Source organism: Triplophysa rosa, linkage group LG2 (genome assembly GCF_024868665.1).
Source record: "Triplophysa rosa linkage group LG2, Trosa_1v2, whole genome shotgun sequence".
Lineage (NCBI taxonomy): Eukaryota > Metazoa > Chordata > Actinopteri > Cypriniformes > Nemacheilidae > Triplophysa > Triplophysa rosa.
Window position 1 is genome coordinate 24,621,869 of NC_079891.1, and position 25,508 is coordinate 24,647,376.

Genomic DNA, 25,508 nt, shown 5'->3' on the forward strand with positions numbered 1-25,508 from the left:
TTGTTAATCATTTAAGTTGGTAAACATGTATGAACACAAAGCCAAACATGCCAAGACAAAGTTATATTTGCCAGATATAAATATATGTAAATAAATATAAATGTACAATACCCCCGTTTTTTTTCCATGTTAGCAAAATTGCTCACTAAAATGTAAAGAACATAAAGATCTGTATTTAGATATTATTGGCAGAGTAGCTAAATGCAGTAGCATGTCAAACAATAATATATAATTTAACAGTGTTTTGAATATGAGCATAAATTAAATTTAGCCAAGTCTAAAAACATTCATGAGCTACTTGTCAGGATCCTGTCCTTCCTGTCCTGAGTATTCCTGCCTTGTGGACAGGGTCGTGACAGTACCATGTCTTGTGTGTGTGTGTTTCGTCTTGTGTGGAGACACGTGGCGGTTTGTTTTGACATTTCGCCGCGTGTCCTCCTGTCTTTCGTTTAGCTCCGCCCCCTTGTTTCTCCGTTAGTGTTTCATCTCCCTCACCTGTCCACTCGTCTTCCCGCTAGTCTCCCTTAATGTTAAGTCTTGTCACCTGTCCTTCACCGTCCCTGTGTAATTATCCCTCGTTAGTGTTTCCCTTCATTAAGTCCCCAGTTCTCTCTGTCTCTTGTTGATTCATTGTTCCTTGAATGTTTACCTTGCCCTCATGTTCCATGCTCCTGGTTTCCTGTGGGCTTATTATTTGTTATTCAAAGGACCTTGTTTTGTTTTGTCCCCTTTGTGGGAGAGTTTTAGTTTTGATTCTTGTGTTGTTTGTCGTGTTTTCCCCATCGTGGGTTTTTGTTTTGTTTGTATTTATTAAAGTCTTTTTGCGTTAACTCCTCACCTGCCTGCGCTTGGGTTCTGTCCTCCATATCGTGACACTACTAGACGTAAAGCTTGGGAAACATTAAAATCCTTACTGAAGAAAATTTCTCAAGCAAGTATAAAAAGGCAGTTGATAATTAATAAAATATGTATTTTATAAATATGTATTTATAAATAAAGCATTTCTGTTGACAAGGGCCGTCTTACCAACGACAGGTTCTGTATAAAGGGTGAGCCCATACCAACGGTCACGGAAAAGCCCATCAAAAGCCTTGGATGGTGGTACACTGCAGACCTTAAAGACACCGAACAGGTGGAACAACTCAGGCAAGAGACAGCCAGTGGACTCAAGAAAATCAATATACAGCTCTTCCTGTGAAGTTGAAACTCTGGTGCTTCCAATTTGGCTTTTTGCCACGCCTGATGTGGCCAATTTCAATGTAAGAGCTCACGGTGTCTCACGCCAAGAACCCGGAGAGATTGGTGAGTACACAAGTGAGGAAATGGCTTGGGCTACCAAGATGCCTTAGCAACATAGGGCTGTATGGGAATGGAGCTCTCTCTCTTCCCATTTCAAGCCTTGTGGAGGAATATAAATCCACCAAAACAAGTTAGAGATGACGCTCAAAGAATCCTGTGATCCCTGTGTAAGAGATGCTTCCCCAACAGAAGCAACAGGGAGGAAATGGAACCCAACAACAGCGGTAGGAGATGCAAAGGCAGCCCTCAGACATAAGGACATCGTGGGACAAGTTCAACATGGCAGAGGGGGACTTGGTTTGGCATCAACCACACCCACATGGCGAAAAGCAACACCAAAGGAACAGCATCACCTGGTAGTGGAGGAGGTTCGGCATCAAGTAGATACGCCAGAGCGGTCTCTCAAGACCAGCAAGGCCGTTGTATGAGGTGGGAAGGAATTGAATGGCGCAAAATCACTTGGAGTGAGCTGTGGAGTATGGAAACAAACAGGCTAAGTTTTTTCTTAAGAGGTACATATGATGTGCTGCCCTCACCAACAAATCTGCATGTTTGGTGTGGACAGGATCCAGCTTGCCACCTACAGTATGTGCAGCTGCTACAGTATGTGCAGCTCCAGCAAACCATAAACATATTCTTTTGGGTTGAAAGAAAAGCTTGACACAGGGCAGATACACATGGCGCCACAAACAAGTACTAAAGTGCTTGGCTGCAGCAGTAGAGACCAAGAGAGTGGCAGCAAATGCCATCCCCCAAACCGCCCAGGCTAACTCGCTAAAAAGGCAATCTTTATTCGGGAGGGGCAGAAAATGTGGGCCAAGCCCTTAACCCCAGATTCAGGTCTGCTGAGTATAGCCAGGGATTGGGAAAAAAATTGCAGTGACCAACCTGCGGCCGGACATTTGGTTCTGTGGTCCAGCTCCAGTAGGATAGTCCTCATAGTTGAGTTGACTGTACTTTGGGAAGAGGCCATTAATGAAGCATTTGAAAGAAAGAAGGTATGCCAACTTGGCAGCGGAGGCTGAAGATCGGGGATGGACAGCAAAAGGGTTCCTGGTGGAAGTGGGCTGCAGGGGCTTTGTTTCCAATTTCACTACAAGGCTGCTTATGAAATTTGGGATCAGAGGACAGGACCAACGGACGGTAGTCAAAGAACTTGCCACTGTTGCTGAGAGAAGCAGCCACTGGCTGTGGTTGAAACGGAAGGACGCAATATGGGCTGCCAAATGACCACGTGATAAAATGGTGTTGTGTGTTGTAATGTTATGCCATATGGGACCGGGGGCACTGAGCATGCATTAACGGTGCCAGTGAGGTTATAACAGCCTTAGCCAACGGGTTGGCGCGTATGGTTGCGTTGAATTTTAGTAATGTGTTGTAATGTTATGCCATACGGGACCGGAGGCACTGAGCATGCATTAACGGTGCCAGTGGAGCTATAACAGCCTTAGCCAACGGGTTGGCGCGTATGGTTGCGTTGAATTTTAGTAATGTGTTGTAATGTTATGCCATACGGGACCGGAGGCACTGAGCATGCATTAACGGTGCCAGTGGAGCTATAACAGCCTTAGCCAACGGGTTGGCGCGTATGGTTGCGTTGATTTTGGTAATGTGTTCTAATGTTATGCCATACGGGACTGGGGGCACTGAGCATGCATTAACGGTGCCAGTGGGGCTATAACAGCCTTAGCCAACGGGTTGGCGCATATGGTTGCGTTGATTTTGGTAATGTGTTCTAATGTTATGCCATACGGGACAGGAGGCACTGAGCATGCATTAACAGTGCCAGTGGGGCTATAACAGCCTTAGCCAACGGGTTGGCACGTATGATTGCGTTGATTTTGGTAATGTGTTCTAATGTTATGCCATACGGAACTGGGGGCACTGAGCATGCATTAACGGTGTGGGTAGTCGTGGCCTAATGATTAGTGAGTCGAACTCGTGACCACAAAGTTGCTGGTTCGATTCTCAGGGCCGGCGGGTAACGACTGAGGTGCCCTTGAGCTGCAGTGATAGCTGCCCACTGCTCCGGATGTATGTGTGTTCACGACTTGCATTGCGTGAGTTCACTACTCACTGGACGGGTTAAATGAAGAGGTTACCATAGCTGACAAATAGGTCACCCTCAGAGGACAGGTCCAGTGGAGGATACTCAAGAACTGGTCAGTGGTGAAGAAAGAAGAAGCCAATGGCTGTGGTTTAGGCGATGGACAGCATGGGCTGCCAGATGACCTTGTAACAATGCGACACATACCCAGGTCTGATCAACCTGCGGTGGTACTCCCTTGGCTGAGGGTGTCTTGTGATAAAGGGCCGAAACACCCAATGATGCTGAGGTGCACAACTGACGATGTGTCGCATTGATGGGAACCATACAAAGGGCATTATCAGCAGCACCTCACCAAAAGGCATCTTTCACCCGGGATAATGGATGTGATGAAAGTGGGACACACAACTCATGAGATGTCTCTCTGATAATAGCAAGGAAAGGTAAGTATGCGATGTATTTCTATAATCATTTATCCCCCAAACACAGAGGATGCCTACCCGACCTCAGACCTCCTTTCCTCTATTCATATTCATGACTGCTTCCCCCTGCCATGCATAAGGTGTGGGAAATGTCCTATTTGGCAATTCAACTGTGCTGAAATAGTGGGATTATAACACCTAGTCCTTCCCAGACTTCGTTTTTGAATGCATGAAAGGGTTGAAACATGGTGCCTTTATACCCATGTGAGCAACAGTGGCAAGGAAAAACTCCCATTGAAAGCAATGTGATGCTGAAATATTTATAGATTGAATACAATGTACGTTTGTATAAAATTATAAGGAAAACATATGCATGTAAATTTGAGGTGGAGCATTATTGGCAAAGTAGTAGGCTACAGCATCATCACAAAAATTGTAAAGGAAGAAACCTTGGGAGGAACCCGGCTCAACACAGATCATGCTGAGAGAAGTAACAATTTGATATAACAGTAAATGTCACCACATACAAGTCAATACTCACGTATGTTCTATATCTGCTGTTTGTTGCTCTGTTCTGCTCTGTTCTGCTATAGCTCCAGACAGCGCTTGTGGGGGCAGCTGGTTGGCACAGCTTGTTAAACCCCATACCTTGAGACATCAAGGTTGTGGGTTCTGATCCCGTGAGAACAGTGTAATACATTTATATGTAGTAGGTCTTTGTTTTGTTCTCAAGCGGACCTTTTTCACTTATGTTACGTTTCTGCCGTTTATGCTCTTGTGGCTCTGCGCTTCCCGTATTGCTGCTTGCAGCTATATTTAATTATAATTTTTTTTGTCATGCCAGTAGAGCATACTGAATTGAGTCAAACTACTTTAGATATAAGCAATGCCATAAAAACCCTTTTTTTTGGTTCCCCAAAGAACATTTAACAATGTTGTAACTTAACTGAACTATTTCTTTCTTTTCTATAATCTCTCCTTTTCTACTACACATTATGGAACCATACAGCCTGACAAGAAACATTTTAGAAACTTTTATTTTTAAGAGTGTATATAGACTCTGTGAGTTTATTAATAGCTCTCAGTGAGACATGATTGGTGTATAGTACTGTAGGTACACTAGTAGAGGTCTGTTGACAGGCCTTTCTAATTCTTCTTTATAAGCTTAAGGGATGACACGTGTACTTTTACTGAGCTTCCACAACAACAGAAATCCACAGCACGCCCTAACAAACACTGCCGGTGATTTTGAAGTGATGAAAATGTCAGACAGCAGAGTAAACCAAAAATAACAAGGATAATTATTATTGTTTATACAGGACAATTTATGAGCTACACCTTTGGATTGTGTGTACAATTTCAGGCACAACCCCTGTTTGTAGACACCTTTACAGTGGGGTGGTCACAACACCAAGCTGATTTAAGGAGAGCTGGAGTTAGAATGTGATGTTACTTTATTTGCCACAACACCAAGCTGATTTAAGGAGAGCTGGAGTTAGGATGTGACATTACTTTATTTGCCTGGGTCTTTAAAATATCATCTGAGAGATCTTTTTAAAACATATTTCAAAAGAAAATGTCACTGAGAGCAGGAACACTTAAAAGGGAGCAAAGACATCACATGAAAAGGATCTGTCTGACACATATCTATAGAGATCAAACCATATGTGGTAGACATGTCTTTAAGACAAAAAGTGAAAATATCTGAATTGTCTCACGGTATGCTCCCAAAAGTGCGCAATCATCTTTGAAAACGTCTTATTTTTCAGTTGATTAACGTCAATGGTCAGTCGAGCCTTGAACGTTATAAATAGCTCACGCACAGGAAATATGTGGTTTAATTTGTCCAAATGCGTTCCACAAAGCTGTTTGTTCCTAAGCAACAGTCGCCTCACGCGTGCGTCATTTCCTCCTGAAGTCTAGTGTCGGTAGCTCGCTCACTACGGCTCAGTAGCAGCCACAAGACACCGGGACGAGACGCACACGCTACGTGTCTGTGCGCAACTGCAAAACTTGAAACGTGTTTTTCTTTCTGGTTACAAGATGCGTGTCACCGTCCGTCAGAAATAAGTCACTGTTGCGGAGATTCAATCCTCGCGGGACTTAATTCGTTTCTGGTGGGGTTTGTGGTTTCGCTTTGGAAAATAAGTGGACTTTTTGCACTATCATTCAAAGTTACCAGAAAAGCTCATTCGTAAACTCGCTTGGGTGTACTTTTTCTAAGTCAGTGCACTTTAGAAAAGTTAAGAAAGAGTGCTGAATTTTCCAGCTAACGCATTATTTTGGGAGCGCTCTCAAGCGACCGCATAACATGACCAGTCTCAATCGAGGTTTCATAAACGAAGCGTGGCGCGGTTCGATTTTTAGCCAGACACGGGGACAGCGTTTCACCTCCATTCCCAATGCCTGATGTGAGATGCCCCTGTGGTTTTGAGGAGCTCCAGCAAGGGCATGAGAATGAGTACGGATCTGGAGCGCGTTTCTCTCAAGTCGGGGGCGAACTCGCTGGGGTCCGGTCGTGCCTTATCCGTTAATGTGAAGAAGTTACACAACGCGCTCAATGTGCTGCTGAACGACTTCGAAAGAGAGCAGTTTATCCACTGTCTCAACGTTTACCACGCTAAGCGTAATGTCTTCGATCTCGTGCAGACTCTCAAAGTCATTCTCAACACCCCCAGCAAGCGTCAACTGTTACCCATGCTGCGTCTGGTCATACCCCGCTCGGACCAGCTTCTTTTCGATCAGTACACGTCGGAAGGTCTATATTTGAAAACGGATCTTCTAGCAAGTCCACTTAAACATGAGTGCTCGGAAGAAATAAGCAACACGAACGATCACGCAGGAGCGTCGTCCGTACACTTTCTTTCTGAGTCCGAGAAAGTCGATCCCGTTCAGGCATCTGTGCGCGCAGCTCCCGTTTTCAGAACCACGCATGAGGGGACAGCTCCGGCTGGCCCGTGTTTAAACGCCGCGCTGATGCAGGACGCGTCTGATGAAATTAGGCAAGTTACGCTGAAACGGAGCAAGAGCCACGAAGGACTAGGGTTCAGCATACGAGGCGGGTCGGAGCATGGAGTTGGGATCTATGTGTCCTTGGTGGAGCCTGGATCATCCGCTGAAAGAGAGGGACTGAGAGTTGGAGATCAGATCATTAAAGTCAATAACATGGTGTTTGATCGAGTCACTCATGGAGAGGCGGTCAAGGTGATTTGTTTTCAGTTTCTATATGACTGAAAGTCTACTTTTTAAAGATTCATCAATGTTCGCTCTCACCAGCTTATGATTGTTTTTCCCCCTTAAAAATGATCTCATAATTTACTCACTCACTCACGCAATCCTATACTGTATGTATACTGACTTTATTCCCTCAACACAATCAGTTATAGGCCTAATTATATCATATAATATCCTTTTCTGTTTACATTTATATTTGATGTAACAATCGCCAAATGAGTTCAAAATATTAATAGTTTTCTCTCACAAACGTTTTGCTTTAGAACACATTTATTTACCACCTGAGTCGTATGTATTACTTTGGTGATGGATAGATGCGGTTTTTGGAGCTTCCAGAACGATGACCCCATTCAGTGGCATTATAAAACTAGGAAGAGCCTAAATAATATTGAATATAACTTTGTGTTTGGCTAAAGAAAGCCATATAAACCTAGTGTGGTGTGTGGGTGAGTGAATTATGGGATCATTTTTTATTTTCTAATTTTTAACTTTCAACTATGCCTTCAGGGTTTGGGTTTGACACTTCATTCTGTTACCTAAAATCTGCTTTAGCTCTCCTTTTCCTAAATGCTAAATCTTGTTTCAGAGTCATTACCATGCAGACAGATTTTGGCCGTATGGTCCCAGTCAGTGGTGCTGGCGTTGGTCACAAACCTTAGCTGCTTTGGCCTTTACAAATGTGTGTGACTAAACACTTTTATGTGTTCTCTTGTCTTAGGTTTTAAAATTGGTCTTTTTATCAAATTATCTTTCATTCCCTGCTTTTTTCAAAGAGCAATCTCAGAAAATGAGATAATTGCATTTTAGATTAAATAATTGGCTCCAGTGGGGCTGGTCTCAGGCATAGTTTCTCAGGCATTGACAATTTAAGATATTGTGGTTTGACTAACTTTAAAGTCTAGATAGACAAATACAGAATTTTGCTCAGAGTAGAATCTATTATCATCTCTATTTATAGTTCTTGATTTGTGAGTTAAATCATATGGTTACATAACAGTTGAGTCTTGTACAGTTTTCAAGAGAAGTGCATTGACAGGCAGCTACCTCACTCTTACTTTTCTATTCTCTCGCTTTCTCTCTTTCACTATTTGTGTGGGCTGCCACATATGTTTATTTTTTTATTTTTTGAGCATTCACATTAGACTGCCAAGGGGTGTGCAGCATTCTTTTACACTGTCCTTGCTTTGTTGTACTGTCGATCTTTCTTGTGTTGCAATCTTGTCTGTCTGTCAGAATTGAATTTACAAGCTTAAAAAAGCACACAGCAAATAATAACAACAAACTGAGAGCTATGTACTGCATCAGACACATGTGGATTACATGATAGCGTTACAGTTTTTGCTATCTGTTACTCACAACAGTATGTTAACCAGTACTTCTGCATTAATATAGTTTGTTTTAATGGTAGTTGAAGGGCCTGTGTGCTGTTATTGATTGAGTGACAGGTTATACATTTTGTTTGTTAGTAAATAAATACAAATAATGTTGCTGGTCATGTGTTACCCCCAACATCAATGCAAAATTAATAAAACAAGAATTTTGAACCCAATTTTACTACAATAGTAGATTGGTATGCAAGCTAATAGAGGTCATACATTTTTGTAATGCAACAAACTTTCCCATTCTTTAAAAAAAACAGCTTGACTTTGATTATTTTAAGCACTTATTGTAGCAGCCTGATACCGTATAAGGACAACTTTGTTTTCCACCAGAATAATTAAAATCTATGCATATGCTTACTGTAGCAGCCAATCAATCAATCAATCAATCAATCAATCAATCAATCAATCAATCAACCAACCAATCAGATTCTCGTTTGTGATTTGAAAAACGCTCTGTTTTATGTTCAAATACACACCAGCTAGTCTGTAGACTACACTTATCCTGGCTCCATATTTTGAGGAGAATGTTTATTCCTAGCAAAAATATTTATACTCATACAATGATAATGATCACTGTGCTTGAATCCCAACTGCTGTGTTTGAAAAAAAAAATTCTCATTGTTCTGAGATAATTGGTGTAGTTCCTGTTAGCGTGCTAAGCTAATAGAGGTGTTCAGAGCTACCCCTGTTGGGATACCTGCTCTCATTTATTAGCTGAATCTGTTCTGTTTCCCATTAGGAGATGAATGATTCATACAAGCGGTTAATTAAGCAGGCGGTGTTTAAGCCAAAGAATGCGTAGCGAACTTGTATCCACCCCAATCATGAGTCTTGATTATTTTCAACAAAGAGCTTTTTGTGTGGTGATGCTTGTGCCTATATGGTTACAATAGAGCAAAGGAATAAAACAACCCTAGGAATTGCTTTATTGCATTTAATTGTTACTTAAATCGACTCTCTGTGTACACCAATTTAATATGGTTACACTTAGAAAGGCTCAGTGCAAAGGAACTTGCACATATTAAGAAAATCTGAGCTTATTCACTCATGTACAGTAGATGAAAGGGGTCTGAGAAGGAAGTTCAAATTGAAAAGTCAAATTATCTCACCTCTATTATCAGAATCAGAATCAGAAAGATCTTTATTACAAAGTATGTTTGCACATACAAGGAATTTGTTTTGGTGACAGGAGCATCCAGTACACAGAAACAGCAACAGCAACAACAGTACACAGAGACCATAACACAATATACAGTACACAGATGATTTAAATAAGGGCCTATGGGTATAAAAATAAAGAAATACAATACAATAAACATAAGATAAAGATATAGAGAGTAAAGCTATGTGTGTATGTAAATATGTACAAGTAAAAAATAAGAATAGACTATTGTAGTACAAGGTATGTGCTATATACAGCAGAATGAAATATAATTTACAGAAAAAGTTGTATAAAAAATTGATAGTGTATTATCTGGAGGATATAATTAATATTGCACTTAATTATTATTGCACAGAGTTATTAGTTGCACGGTGGGTAAAAAAACATTTAACTGTTCAAGAGGTAGATGGCCTGGAAGAAGCTGTTTTTGTGTCTGGTTGTTTTGGTGCTCAGTGCTCTGTAGCGCCGACCAGACGGCAGCATTGTGAAGAGATGATGGCTTGGATGTGAGAGGTCCAGGGTGATTTTCTGAGCCCTTTTCCTCACTCTGGATGTATACAGTTCTTGGAGGGTGGGCAGGGGAGCACCAATGATCTTCTCAGCAGTCCGAACCGTCCTCTGTAGTCTTCTGATGTCTGACTTTGTGGCTGAGCTAAACCAGACAGTGATGGATGTGCAGAGGACATACTCTATGACTGCTGAGTAAAACTGTTTTAACAGAGTTTGTGGCTGGTTGAACTTCTTCAGCTGATGTAAGAAGTACAACCTTTGCTGGGCTTTTTCAGCAATGGAGCCAATGTGATGGTCCCATTTCAGGTCCTGAGAGATGGTGGTGCCCGGGAACCTGAATGACTGAATGAATTGCTGCCACAGTGCTGTTCATGATGGTGAGAGGGGGGAGTGCAGGGGGGTTTCTCCTGAAGTCCACAATCGTCTCCACTGTTTTAAGCGTGTTCAGCTCCAAGTTGTTATGACTGCACCAGACAGCCAGCTGCTCAACCTCCTGTCTGTACGCAGACTCATCACCATCCTGGATGAGGCCAATGAGTGTGGTGTCGTCAGTGGGGAGAGAACGCACCCCTGTTGCACACCAGTGTTGATTGTGCGGGTGCTGGATGTGAGTTTCCTCATTCTCACTAACTGTTGACTGTCTGTCAGAAAGCTGGTGATCCACTGACAGATAGAGCCAGGAACAGATAGCTGGGTTAACTTTGTCTGGAGTAGTGATGGGATGATGGTGTTGAAAGCGGAGCTGAAGTCCACAAACAGGATCCTCACATAGGTCCCTGGTCTATCCAGATGTTTCAGGACAAAATGCAACCCCATGTTAACTGCATCCTCAACAGACCTGTTTGCTCTGTAGGCAAACTGCAGGGGGTCCAATAAGGGTTCTGTGATGTCCTTCAGATAGGCCAGTACCAGTCTCTTGAATGACTTCATGACCACAGATGTGAGAGCGATGGGTCTGTAGTCATTCAGTCCTGTGATTTTGGGTTTCTTTGGGATGGGGATTATGGTGGAGCGCTTGAAACAGGAAGGAACTGTGCACAGCTCCAGTGATCTGTTGAAGATCTGTGAGAAGATGAAGGACAGTTGAATAGCACAGCTTTTAAGACAGGCTGGTGAGATACCATCTGGGCCTGGTGCTTTTCTTGTCTTTTGTTTCCTAAAGATTCGGCACACATCCTCTTCACTGATCTGAAGTGCAGGAGGTGGGGTGACTGAAGGTGATAGGTGTTGAGTGTTGTGTAGAGAGAATGTCAGAGTTGGTGTGAGGTGTAAAGTTAGCATTTTAAAATCTGCAGTAAAAGTCATTCAGATCATTGACCAGGTGTTGATTGCCTGCAAAATTGGGGGATGGTGGCTTGTAGTTAGTGATGTCTTTCAGGCTTTTTCACACAGACGCAAGGTCATTGGCTGAAAAACGGTTTTCAAACTTTTTAGAGTAGTTTCTTTTAGCCACTCTGATCTCCTTTGTCAATGTGTTCCTAGCCTGCCTGTACAAGACTTTGTCCCCTTTTCTGTAGGCATCCTCCTTGGCTTGGTGAATCTGTCAGAGTTTTGCTGAGAACCATGGTTTATCATTGTTGTATTTTAAGGAAGTCCTATAGGAATGCACAAATCCTCACAGAAACTGATGTATGATGTTACAGTCTCTGTGAGCTCATCCAGATCGGTGGAAGCAGCTTCAAAAACTCTCCAATCGGTGCACTCGAAACAGGCTTGTAAGGCCCACTCTGTTTCATTGGTCCATCTTTTAACAGTCCTTACAATAGGTTTGGCAGATGTTTGTTTCTGCCTGTAGGCTGGGATAAGGTGAACCAGGCAGTGATCAGACAGTCCTAAAGCTGCTCTAGGGACAGAGCGATATGCGTTCTTTATTGTGGTGTAGCAAAGACAGACAATGCAAAAAATGTTGACACTGTGGCAATTCAGGTCTTATCTAGATCTTATTTATTAATCTCTCTCTCTATTTCAATATAATAGAGCTATTCATTTTGTAGTCCTAAAATGCAGAATATAATCAGCCTTTTTACAGCCATGGGTTCTTACTGCACTTTTTAATAGATTTTTAGAATAGTGGATTTAAATTTATTGGTCTGTTTAAATTACTTCAAGAGACATTTTGGTTTCGTTAAACATCAAGGGGCGGTTTCCTGGCTTAACTCTAGTCCTAGAATAATTTAAATGTTAGAAGGGGTGGTTTCCTGGATAGGGATAAACTTAAGCCAGGACTAAGCCTTGGTTAAATTAGGATATTTAAGTCGTTTTTAAAAACATATGTTACAAAAAAACATTACTGGTGGGCATCTTGAGACAAAACAATCACACTGATAGTTGTTTTCGATTAAGACACCTCTAACATTTAAGTTAGTCTGGGCCTAGGTGTCATGATTCTGCCTCATCATGTCATGTCTTTCTTGGAATTGTGGCAGGATCATGGCAGAGCCTCATGTTTTGTGTGGAGAGGGACATGTTATTGTTGGTTCTGACATAGCATGCGCTCTCTCTGGTCTCGTCTTTGGCCCCGCCCCTCTCGTTTCCTCATTTAGCTTTCCTTCAGTGTTTCATTCCCGACACCTGTCCCTTGTTAATAACCCTTTGTTAGTCTTCCTATTTAATGCCCTTGTGTTTGCTGTCCTGTGCTTGTACGTTGCACTACTTTGCAATATACAACGTTGCAACCTTTGCTTGTATGCTCGTGTCTTTGTTACCCTGCCCTGTTTTATGGGACTACCTCCCCTGTCGGATTACCTTGTCATGTTTCATGCCGTGTTATTAGTTAGTCTTGTTCCTGTCATTTTAGTGTAAGTCTAGTTTTCTTGTTTTCTTATTTTGTCCCCCTCGTGGGAAGTGTTTGTTTCTAGTTCGTGTTTTGTTATTGTTATCCCCAGTATGGGTCTTTTATTTATTGTCATTAAAGTTTCGTTTTCCACATCGCTGCCTGCGCTTGGGTTCTTCCACCAAATCCGTGACACTAAGCTTAAGCCCTGTCTGGGAAACCGCCCCAGAGTTGTCTTGATTGAAAAGAACTTTCACTTACATCTTAAAATACCCTTCAGAGGCAGAGTGTATTCTCCCTACGGCACCTCGTCGCCGTCTGACGGCCACCACAGTTCCTCTCGGAGCTCCACCAGACAGCAAATTACCGGCTCTCAGTTTGAGGCTTACCCTCTCCGCTCGAACACTCGAGCACTGTGTTACCCCTCTAATCGGGACTGCCCCGTTGCCTTCATGGGCCGGATTTCGGAGCCGTTGCCTCACTCAGGACTGCCCCGTTGCCTCCACGGTACGCATTTTGGTGCCACTACCTCATTCAGGGCTGCCCCGTTGCATTCACGGGCCAGATTTCAGAGCCACTACCTCACTCAGGATACCCCCTTGCCTTCACGGGTCGGACATCGGAACCCGGTCACCTCATTCAGAACGGCCTTGTCTTTTGTTTTTGCCTCAATAAAATATGATTTTTACCCCGCATCTGAATCCAATCCTTACTCGTGATAAAAATAGATGAGTGCTATTGTTTTGTCTCGAGATGCACACCAGTAGTGTTTTTTGGTGACGTATGTTTTTAAAACATATTTAAATATCCTAATTTAACTAAGGCCCAGTCCTGGTTTAAGATAATCCCTGTCTGGAAAACTGCCCCCAAAAATTACATAGTCATACCTCTGTGCTTAAATGTAGATTGCAATGTTTGTCAAAACATGAACTTACCTATTTGTAGTTCTTATATAACAATTTGTTAGCAACATGCATTTTTATATACGCTTTTTATATATTACTTTTATTATATAAGACAAAAATTGAGAGGGGGAATTGGTTTAGGACATGACTAAGATTGGACTTGAACCTGGGTCCCTGAGTGGCTAGTCATAAAACCTGCATTTTAAAGCACACAGTGGATTGCTGTGTGACTGTGTGTAAACTAAGTTGCAGAACAAAACAGTAAAGTAGCCTTATTTTACTCGTAAATTGCTATTCTAAAAACCCATTACAAATTCCCTAAGGATTGTATGGCAAATTATCCTAGCTTGGTTGGCCTGTAAAATGATGTCATGAATGAACAGCTCGATTAGCGGTAAGCACATAGACCTCCCTAGTAATGAGAATAGCTACCAAACAGCAGGCAGCATCAGCTCAAAACAACATACCTTATGAAGTGGATGGTTCAGGAACAAACAGCAGTGGTGCTGTTATTTTCGCCAATCTGATACATGTTGGTCATTTTATAGCCTAAATGGATAGAGAAAGTTGTACAAAATGCTGTGAGGGGAGAGTGTAGAGTTGCATAAGTGTCCAATTAATAGACAGCAGTTTTGTTTTTCAGCCAATAAGGATCATCAAAGAAAGAAGCTGAATGTGCTGAATGGGTTTGTGAAAGATAAGATGGTCCAATTTATCAGAGCAAGAGTTTTTTTTATCATAGCTAGGAAGAAACACTGGGAACGAGAGAGGAGGGGCAGAGGTTGATGGAAGTAGGGTTTAAGACAGGCCATCTGCTGCACTGTCAAGGAGTTTTTAAAAGGCCAAACAGATCTCGGAGGAACCAATAGATGTAGTGTTAATTAAGTATGAGCTCTTTCACTCAAACCATCGGTTTTAGAGAAGACCAGTCTAGAGCCATTAGGATGTTCTGAAGGTTTCTTCTTGACAAACAATTTTACAAATGAAAAAAACTTAAGTTGAGAATTAAAACCTATTATGAGTATTGTATATTATTCACAAGGTAGTTTTATAGTTCCACTGAAGAATGGGAATCTCTGAGGCTTTTGGTTGGGGTTTGAAACATGTGTTCAGGTCACAGTGATTTGTTATTGGATGCCAAAACTAAGATTATTGTGTGTATTTGGTGTAATACAGTGTGTTTACGTGGTTTACGGTTACAAAAACACATTAGATTTCACATACTGTGCACTACTGTTGCTCCTCTGTGCCCGATTTTTAACAAAGCTCATCGTTGTGAAAAGCGATGTGTGCTCTGATTGGCCAGCTAGCCAGTGCATTGTGATTGGCCGAATACCTCAAGGATGTGGCGGAAATGTTACGCACCTTACCATATTTGGAACATCAGCCTTCAAAGCATATTGACAGCTGATAATGTCACCGGTACCATGTGAGTTCAAGCCCGAATATGATCCAGAAAATGCATTTGACCAAGCGGATTAATCAACTTTGCCAGCAGAGCGTAACAGATCGTTAAGGTTTTATTTTTTTAAACTATTAGGTATAACAATGAGCTAACTATAGCTAACTTCTTGAGCTGCTTTTGACGCTGTCAATAGACCCATTTGGAATCGACGTCACGGTTACGTCATTGCCAGCTGCATGCGCGCGCATACTGGTGGTAGAAAAACAGTGGAAACAAAGCAGCAATGAATGAAACGTAGGAGACAATTCCTTAAAAAAAAATTGTGTTATTGAATGTCAGAATAGTAATGGCAAAAATGATGGTGTTATTTCCAATGGAATACCGTCGTTGAATATGACATTTTAAGATAAACAAGCCATTAAATGAACAGGCTGGACTGAAGAAATCATCCGGAATACTCGTTTCTCTGTGTTTATTTTATTTCAGGTAAGGTTTTCTATACTGTTTATCACACACAAATGCAAAATAAATTATGTAACGTTAGTTAAGAACGATCATTTAGATGCTTTCTGCCACCAGTTCGGCTCCGCCCACAGAATCGCGTCACTCTGTTTGCAAACAAAAAATTGGTCTATAAAACATATTATAAAGAGGCATTTGTTGCATCCAGCGGGGACATAGTTACTGAATATAATGACTTATATTGACTTTTTTCGTGTAGCATTATGCTGCAGGGGAGAACAGCCAGAGGATACGAGGCTGAATCCAGCTCCCGATGGATTCAGCCTCGTAGATATAAAACAAATACTGCATTTCTGATCGTACAACTGACAAAAGGCTTACGCTTGATTGGTCAGTTGCAAATTTAACTTTAAAAATGAAAACGTACTTACAGGCTATGAGTGAGAAGCTGCAGACTGTCCTTACAAAGTTGGATTTGCCCCACTTTTTAGAAACAGCCTTTGTGCACAATCAGGTGTTAATGTGCTGCACACACTCGGATTTTGGAGTTGTGCTGTTTTGGAACAGTGTTGTAAATAAAACTTAACCACCGATTTCTAATTGTGTCCTCGTTTGGAAGATCCAACTTAGTAGTTTTTCAATTGTAATGAAACACACAGCGTCTCCATGACATGGTGGCAGCAACAAAAACACTACACTACAGCGGGAATAGACACGGCTTCTTTCTTTGCATACATTTTGGGCGGTGTGCGCTTTCACGAACTGATGTAGAAATGTGGGGGCGTAAACAAGGCATTTTAGGCAGGTTTGGATGAGCCTCCGCTTTTAAATAAAACATCTCTTTTGGTTTGAGACTTTAATTTTGCAATTTTACGTGTCTAATATATGTATGGACAACTTTTAACACACCAAAGATACAGAAAAACCCGAAATCGCGTCATATGACTCCTTTAAGTTAGTCTGCCAAGGAAATGTGAACTGTTTTCTTTAATTGCATTCGTATGGAGCTTGAATATTTGAAGAGTGTAGTCATATAGATTGCTTATGCATGAACCTCTGGCTTTAGGTATGAGTAAATAGTGATCACTTTTTCTACTTTGCTTGTTTGTGTGTGTGTGTGTGTGTGTGTGTGTGTGTGTGTGTGTGTGTGTGTGTGTGTGTGTGTGCGCGCGCGTGCGTGTGTGTGTGTGCGAGCCGTGTCTCTGTCTGCCTTCTGTTATCCCTACAGTACTTATTTAGAATATCAATTTCACAATTCATTCCGTGCCATGCCCACAAACATATATAAACACATACAAACAACATTTCTGCAAAAAACTGTTTGGTCGTTTAATAAACTGTCTGTTTTACAGTAGCACATTGAGTTTATCATCTGTTGTTTCACTGATTATCCGTTCTGTCTTGTGTCCAGGCTTCTCTATAATTTTTACATTCCCTGAAACGTAGTACTGCAAGCCAGCTGTTCATCGACCTCTATGGTGTTATTTGCTGTTTAGATATTTTCTGTTTAGATATGTCGAACCTCATTCAAGTCCCAAAATCACCACTATGAGGACACACGTTTTGTGCAGATGACTTGGTAAAGTTGTCCACTGTTGTTGTTGCTGTCTGTGGCTGCCTCAGAAAGCTGGAGTGCAGTAGTGCGGTTTACGTAAGGCCTCAGATTATTGAACCGTATTTTAAATGCTGATTTGATTTTAAAAGATTTATTAATATTTTTGAAAATTAAGTCGCCCAATTGTGTGCTTAAAAATGTCTTTGTATAAAAAAATCAGAACGTATTCAATTGTTGCCCTTGGAAAGTGCCTGGCAGGGCATATGCTGCACTGAATCATGTCAACGAACCGTCAGTAAAGCACAAGGGTTTTTGTGAAATTGTTTGTTTGCAAGCACTGTTTCGGTTGAAATTGAATTAAAACCACAGAGTTTATGCAAGAGGGAGAGGCCATTGCAAATAGTGGATAAAAGTAATTTTCCATATTGATTGAAGATGACGGAAATTTACCTGCTCACATGTTTACGTTTTTAGGGCACAGCCCAGCCATCTGTTCTCTGTAGCTTTTGAAAACCATGCATGTTTTTAAGCCTTTCTTTGCCAGACTCGAAAAGCACTTAGTGTTTCAATTCATGGGAAGCTGTCTGTTTGAATGAATATCACTTACACTGAATTGAACATTTGGTTGAAATTTTTGAGTTGTGAAAGCAGAATGCATTTTCTGAGTGGTGCATTTCAAAGTAAAACCTTCTTGCTGTTTGGGGGAGTTTTTCGGGCTTTCGCGATTGCTTTCAAAAAGCTGAAGAACTGACAGCACTGACATTGCTTAACGCACAGGTAGTGGTAGCAGAGCTGTCGAGTCTTGAGCTATATGTGTAGGTGTGTGTGTAGGCTATGTACACATGAGAGACGATGTTCGTGGAGTTTGTGTTTGGTAGTGACTAAGTACACATAAACACTTTCAAGTGTATCTAATCACTCCCAAACACAGCTTAAAAGTACCTAAGTAGATTTAGCGTTGGTTAAATAGTTAGAATTATGTAAGTAGACTTAGTGTACTGCAATGTAAATGAAGGGTGAGTCTAAGTGAGAGTTAGGCAATAAGAGTGAGCAGTACATTTATCAAATTCAACATATACAAGTGGGAATAGCACATGAAGTGTTTGCATTTTTATGTATTCTTAAAATAATAGTTCACCCAAAAATGAAAACTCTGTCATCATTTATTCACCCTCATGTTGTTCCCAACCTGTATACATTTCTTTGTTCTGCGAAACATTAAGGAAGATATTTGGAAGAATGTCAGTAACCAAAGAGCTCTCACCCCCCATTGGCTCCTATAGTATTTATTTTCCCAACTATGGCAGTAAATGGGGGATTAGATCTGTTTGGTTACTGACATTCTACCAAATATCTTCCTTTGTGTTTAGCAGAAACAAATACATTTATACAGGTTTGAAGCAACCTGAGGGTGAGTAAATGATGGCAGAAATGTCATTTTGGGTGAACAATCCCTTTAATACTGATGATCCCATGCTAATGTTCAGAGTCAAGATCTTTGTGGGTTGTTTAAAAAGGGTCAGGTGTAAAGCAGAAACGGAGGAGACTAGGTCAGATAGGGTTTTTTCTATTATTCATTTTGTTCTCCAGTGCTGTTATGCGAAGGTGTAGTGAAAATATTTATGATCAAAATTTATACAGACAGTATTAACTGCTATCAGCGCTTTAATGGAGTGTGCATTTTTTATTTGCTTGCCTTCACACTGCGTTGTCGCAGTTAATGGAACGATAAACAAGGAAATTAAAAATAAATTAAAATATTGGCAAACCCAGGTGACAAACACACCCTCAGTTGTGTCATTTCAAACATCACAGGGTTGCGTAAGGAGAGCTAAAAGTAACTTTTGTCTTTGATCTGCTTTACAGTAAATAAGAAGACTTCTGTTTTTACAGTACACTAGCTCCCATTGGGTCAGTTCGCACCGTCATTTTCTTTTATCAGCAGCTGAAAGTGCACCTATACGGAAAACCACCTCTGCACCGGCAGATAACGTGTTTATATTTATCTCGCCCACCTCTGCTGCTTTAAACTTTTCAGGTGAGATATTTTTGTGCTTCCCTTGAGGCTGCTACTCTTGACCTTTTTCTGTTGTGCATGGGTCAGGAAATTTGAAAAGTTTTCTGCCCTCTCTGCACACCACGATTCCCCGTCCAGATTTACTGAGAAGGAGTGACACATGATGAGTGACTTCTTGACAAATGATCTGAGGTACAGATATGAAACACAATAATAGAGAATAAAAGTAAGAGATGGGAGACCATGGGAGGTATAGAATGAAAGTTTCCTTTGCTGTTTTTTTACTTTTCTTGAAGGTTTAATGCTCTGTCGTCCCCAAAGATCTTTGCGTGAGATATTTACTGCCATCAGCTTGCATTAGAGTTAAATTAATCTGACGGATGCGGGGAAGAAAAAGATGCATGTTCAAAAAGTTTCTCCTGTAAACAAATCAAGGTTCCTCTTTTCTTTACGTTTTTTGATGGAGTGGCTCTGAATCGGACCTACTTTCCTTCTCTTATGGTTTAATGGTGTTTCTAGGTCTGAAGTCTTCAGGGGGTGGTGTACATATTGCCAAGCTTTTATGGACTGTTCTGAAACTGTCCACAGATGCCGCTCTACCTCCCTGTGGGTTACGATGCTAAAATTGTGACAGAAAACAATATTATGTTTAATTATTAATCTCCATAAAACTGAATTACAGTGCGTTTATAGCATATCTTTTAACAGTCTCTGGAGAAGGTCACCCATACGATTTAGGTTTCGTGCTTTAATTACGATTATAAATATGCAGCTTTCTCGTATCTGTTTCTAATGTAGACGGCGTTCATTCACAATTGCGATGATTCAGAAGCAAAAGGGAGTCAAGCTGAGAGTGCAATATGCTCAGATAAACCCAGTGGATGGGATAAATCTGTAGTTAAATCTCTATTTTTATGTATTCCACCTTAAAGGGGTGCTTTACCTTGAACCATACCCCTGCCCGGCAAGACTCCTGAAGACGACTCCTAGTGTATTATTGGAACCTTTCACCATAATATCCAAATACTTTTATGATTAAAAAATCCCAATCAGCTTTCGTATTTGGTTCAGAATAAGCAAACAAAATGTTAAATGATGCGAGATTGGTGTCATATTTGTACTAATGTCATAGCAGGTCTCGTTGGCGTCTTGTCTTTTGGCACGATACAGTATATTGTTAGGCAGGGCCACTTCTGCTGAGACTCAGCACAGAAATGTCAGGTGTGTCCTCTGTCTCTGTGATAAGGAGACCATCGGCTAATGGTTTATTCACAACGGCTTTGTCAGAAGCTCTCAATTTTGCTCTCACTCTCTCCCATTCTGTCCTCAGTATGTCTTCGTGTTTCTTTGCTTTTTCTGCTTACTGTCTCATTGAACAGGTTTACATCATTCTGTGAATGTGAATCCACATTGTATTTATAATATCAATACGTCACCCAAGTATGAAAATTATTTTTAATTTCTCGTCTTAATGCCTTCCATGATATATGTACTGTATATTACTACTTTTCCTATTCGTTTCTATATTAAAATTCTGTCATTATTCTCATTTCGAGTTCAACATTGTAAAGCATTACATTCTAAAACATATACATTAACATAAACAAACGAAAACATGGCGATAACACCAAATCTTGTTGGTTCTTGCATGTCTTGTGATGAAAGACAGTATGACAACTGGTCACAAGGCACATGAGAACCAGTGGGATCCGGCATTATGTGTGAATGGTTCTGGGAGGCTGTGAATGGATATGCTTAACTATTTTGGTATTTGTTAAAACCTACTGAAAAAGCTAGTTATTTTACATTAGAAGATGCATTTTAAACCTTTGCTGTCCTTCAATATGACTCATCCACTGTACCTCCACACAACATTGAAGCTTCTAACTCTAAAAATCTCTCTCTCTCTCTCTCTCTCTCTCTCTCTCTCTCTCTCTCTCTCTCTCTCTCTCTCTCTCTCTCTCTCTCACTCAATGGCTAAAAACAACCAACATACTACATGTTATGTAAAAGATAAGCAAAATAGCTGTCCATGCTCTTGTTGTGGCACTCTATGGTGGTGTTGTAGAGCTGACCACATTTGGTCAAGTGCTTCATTCAGAGGCTGGAAATGGAACGCTCTGCGCTGCTTCACAGGGTTTGGTGCCTCTTTTTATTTTTAGCCCCCTGCCTACCTTTGCTGAAAAGGGTTTATGTGAGCGTTTCTAAACCAGGACATGCATGCCATAGGTCATAATTCATGCAGCAACAGTTACAGTAGAAAAAGCACCAACGAATGTGTTGTTCCGCTCCAGTTAAACATTTATGTTAATCTATGTAGATCCATGTAAATGACCATCATGGGTATTTGTTATGTGAAAAAGCCAGAGGGTGTTCATTCACTAGACTGAGCAATTCTTAGACTGCTATGTGCAATGTGTTAATGGAGATGACCCGGTGTCTAAGACTGTTATTTATACCGGCAACCAGTGTTGGGTAAGTTACTCTGAAAAAGTAATTAATTACTAGTTACTAATTACATATTCAATAGTGTAATTAGATTACTGTACAAATTACTCTCTCCAAAAAGTATTTAGTTACTGATTACTAATTACTTTCTATATCCTATATCAACCTTGATTAGTTAAGTGATTCAAGGATTGGCATGAAAGGGCTCTTATAATTCATTCAAATAAATAATATTAAACTACATAAAGTACTTTTATTAACTGACCAAAGTATTACAAATGTGAGAATTATACATTAAAGCACAGATTTTAAAGTTAGACTTTGAATTTTGATGTCAATTCCACTATTGCACACACATATATTACACAAAGTATCATCAAGTAACATCAGTAACATCACAAGTACATCAGAAGTAACTGTAATTAAATTACAGAAAAATAAGAGTAATCCCTTACTTTACTTTTTCAAGGGAAAAGTAATTAAATTACAGTAACTAATTACTTAGTAACTAGTTACACCCAACACTGCCGGCAACTGACAGATTTCTGCCAATAAGTGCTTGACATGTGACGTTAAATGTTAAAGGGATAGTTTACCCAAAAATGAAAATTCTTTCATAATTTTCTCACACTCACATCACGACTTTCTTTTTCATGCAGAATAAAAAACACAGAGACATTCATCAAAATATCAAGGCACTTATAGTGTACTACACTTATAGTGTATACTTACATAGTCTTCATTATTGTATTTCTCAAGTACCTCTTACAACTTGTTTATTATATACAGGCTTTGCAAATACAGTGTCAGACAGCTACAGGCACAGACGCCAAAGAAAATCGAAGATCTTGATTATATTCTGCAGCTCTGACTCTCTCTTTCTACCTTTATTATTCTGCTGTTGAGGAAGCTTATGCACAGAGAGCACTTTTCCACCATCGCGCCGAATCGTTCTCGTTGCTTAATCGTTCTACACCGTGCCGATCCATGCCAGCCGGTACGTATGGTTTCATTTTCCACCACAGGGCTGATAATGGAAATTTTTAGAATGTAAACTGTCACAATCTCGAGGGAGAGAACCCAATCGCAGGCAGGCGGGGATGAAGGGGTTAACAGAAATGTTTATTTTACAATTAATGACAGAACACAAAACAAAAACCCACATGGGGGCAAAACACAGGAACAAGAAAATCAAACAAGTAACAGGGACGTAACCTGACTAAACACTAGACTCACATAAACTTAGACAAGGATTAAACTAAACTAACACTTACTACAATGGACGAAACAGCGGGAAACAGGAACAGGTGATACATCTGGACATGACACGAGTAACAAGACGTACTGGAAACAATGACCGAGCACAGGACAAAGAAACATGAGGGCATTTAAAGGAAAGACAAATGAAGGATAATTAACGAGGGCAGGTGGGGAACATTAGACACGGGAGGAAAGCAATACATGGGACGAGAGGAGCGGGGCCAATGACAAGACACGAGAAAACACATGAGAAGTAAAAACAAACAACTCATGGTTTTCTCACATAAAACCTAAGGGCTCTGCCCCGATCCTGCCACACGACTAGAAATTCAGAAACAAGAAGGTGGGACCGTGACAGAACCCCCCCTTAATGAACACCTCCAGGTGTTCACCAAGGGGTTGACTAACAAGACCTGACAGACTGGACCAAAGACAAGAACCAACAAAACAATGAAAACATAATCACAGGCAGACATGAGAGAACGACATACGGATTGGGGTGTGATAACAAAAATAACAAACAAGGGAGGGGGGCTGGGCAAAACAAGAGTTCATGGGGGTAAACCAAAAGAATTGGGGGAAAAAGTCTTAGTCCCCGGCTGCGTTCGAGGGCACGGAGTCCTGGGGGGCTTCGGGGAAGTCCTGGGGGGACAGTCTTTGACCCTGGGAGTTTCCCAGGGGCCAGCTTGGCTGCCGGACTGGGGACCGGCTGGAAGGCCGGCTGGGACCCCGGCTGTACCGGGCTGGATCCCGACCAGGATTATAGGACTGGACGCCGGACTGGATGCCAGGCTGGACACCGGACTGGACACAGGACTGGATACCGGCTGCACCGGACTGGACACAGGACTGGACGTCGGCTGGACCACCGGACTGGACGCCGGCGGCATCACCGGACTGGACGCCGGCTGCATCACCGGACTGGACGCCGGCTGCATCACCGGACTGGACTCCGGCTGCACCGGACTGGACTCCGGCTGCACCGGACGGGACTCCGGCTGCACCGGACTGGACACAGGACTGGACACAGGCTGCACCGGCTGGGGTGGAGTCCGCACTGCCCGCCGCTGCCTCTTCTTCTTCTTCAGCCGAGCCACCTGCCTGGAAGTCAGCTGAAGAAAAGAGGCAAAAGGCACGGCTGGCTCTGGCTGGGACTCCTCGGACGTGGACTCCCAGGACACTCGCTTCCCGCCGAGGCTCGCTGATGGTGGTGAGTACGGTGTGGCGACGCCCACAACCCCGATCTTCAGGGGACGGCCCTCAGGGATCGCGACCAGCGGAGATGAAAAGGTGGGTTGAACTGAGACCCTGGACTCTGATCGATCCACGGCATACAGCCATATCGCATCAAAGTCCAGCGGTCTCAGTGACCTCATCTCCGCACGCGTGAGTGGCTCCCTGAGACCGGCGTTGAAAAGCGTCACCAACTCCTCCTCTCCGAACACCGTCTCCTCTGCGACTTCGAGGAACCGGCCCGCGTAGTCATCTATGTCTCCGGTTCCCTGGCGAATGCCGCAGAGGAGACGAGCCTGGTGGGAACGTATAGCGTCCATGCTGCCTGCTGGGTTCTTTATGGGCTCGGTCATTCTGTCACAATCTCGAGGGAGAGAACCCAATCGCAGGCAGGCGGGGATGAAGGGGTTAACAGAAATGTTTATTTTACAATTAATGACAGAACACAAAACAAAAACCCACGATGGGGGCAAAACACAGGAACAAGAAAATCAAACAAGTAACAGGGACGTAACCTGACTAAACACTAGACTCACATAAACTTAGACAAGGATTAAACTAAACTAACACTTACTACAATGGACGAAACAGCGGGAAACAGGAACAGGTGATACATCTGGACATGACACGAGTAACAAGACGTACTGGAAACAATGACCGAGCACAGGACAAAGAAACATGAGGGCATGTAAAGGAAAGACAAACGAAGGATAACTAACGAGGGCAGGTGGGGAACATTAGACACGGGAGGAAAGCAATGACAAGACACGAGAAAACACATGAGAAGTAAAAACAAACAACTCATGGTTTTCTCACATAAAACCTAAGGGCTCTGCCCCGATCCCGCCACACGACTAGAAATTCAGAAACAAGAAGGTGGGACCGTGACAGTAAACACAAATGCGTCATGCGCTGCCTTGGTAATACAAGAGACTGAGCTATAGCGGCTCTCCGCGCATTCATTAGCACGATTCGGCACGGTTATAGAACTGTGCTGAAAATTCCGAGCCGAGAACGGTTTGTCATCGTGCCGTGTCGAACCAGGCTCACGTGGAAACATAACTGTAACCGCTTCAGACTGTGCTTAGAACCGTTCGGCACGATGGTGGATAAGCGCTCAGAGTTACATGTCCAACTGGCTCTGAGCGATTTGATCCAGCCTCTCTGAGGGACCAGAAGATCTGATTTCTGTCTGAATCATCTGCTCAGAGCAGGCAGATGATGTCTCTGTCAGAAGTCACACTCAAGGCTCTCCACTCCGCCGAGACATCTAGCCCGGTCCCTATAAAGCATATTAAATGTCAGAGATGGATGTCTGTGGACTTTTTCAGAGATGAGAGCAGCCCAGAAGTGGTAGGACTGATTTACAAGGCTTGAGTCAGTCCACAAGAGAC

At 42.0% G+C, this 25,508-nt stretch overlaps 1 protein-coding gene across 1 annotated transcript in view; it reads left to right on the forward strand.

Moving 5' to 3' along the window:
• Positions 1 to 5,728: 5,728 nt before the first annotated feature.
• whrnb (whirlin b) overlaps positions 5,729 to 25,508 on the forward strand; it is a 69,909-nt gene continuing 50,129 nt past the window's right edge. The window contains exon 1 of the mRNA XM_057352893.1: positions 5,729 to 6,972. Within this exon, the coding sequence (XP_057208876.1) occupies positions 6,220 to 6,972 (753 nt within the window). The 5' untranslated portion in view covers positions 5,729 to 6,219. The remainder of the gene's footprint in view (positions 6,973 to 25,508) is intronic.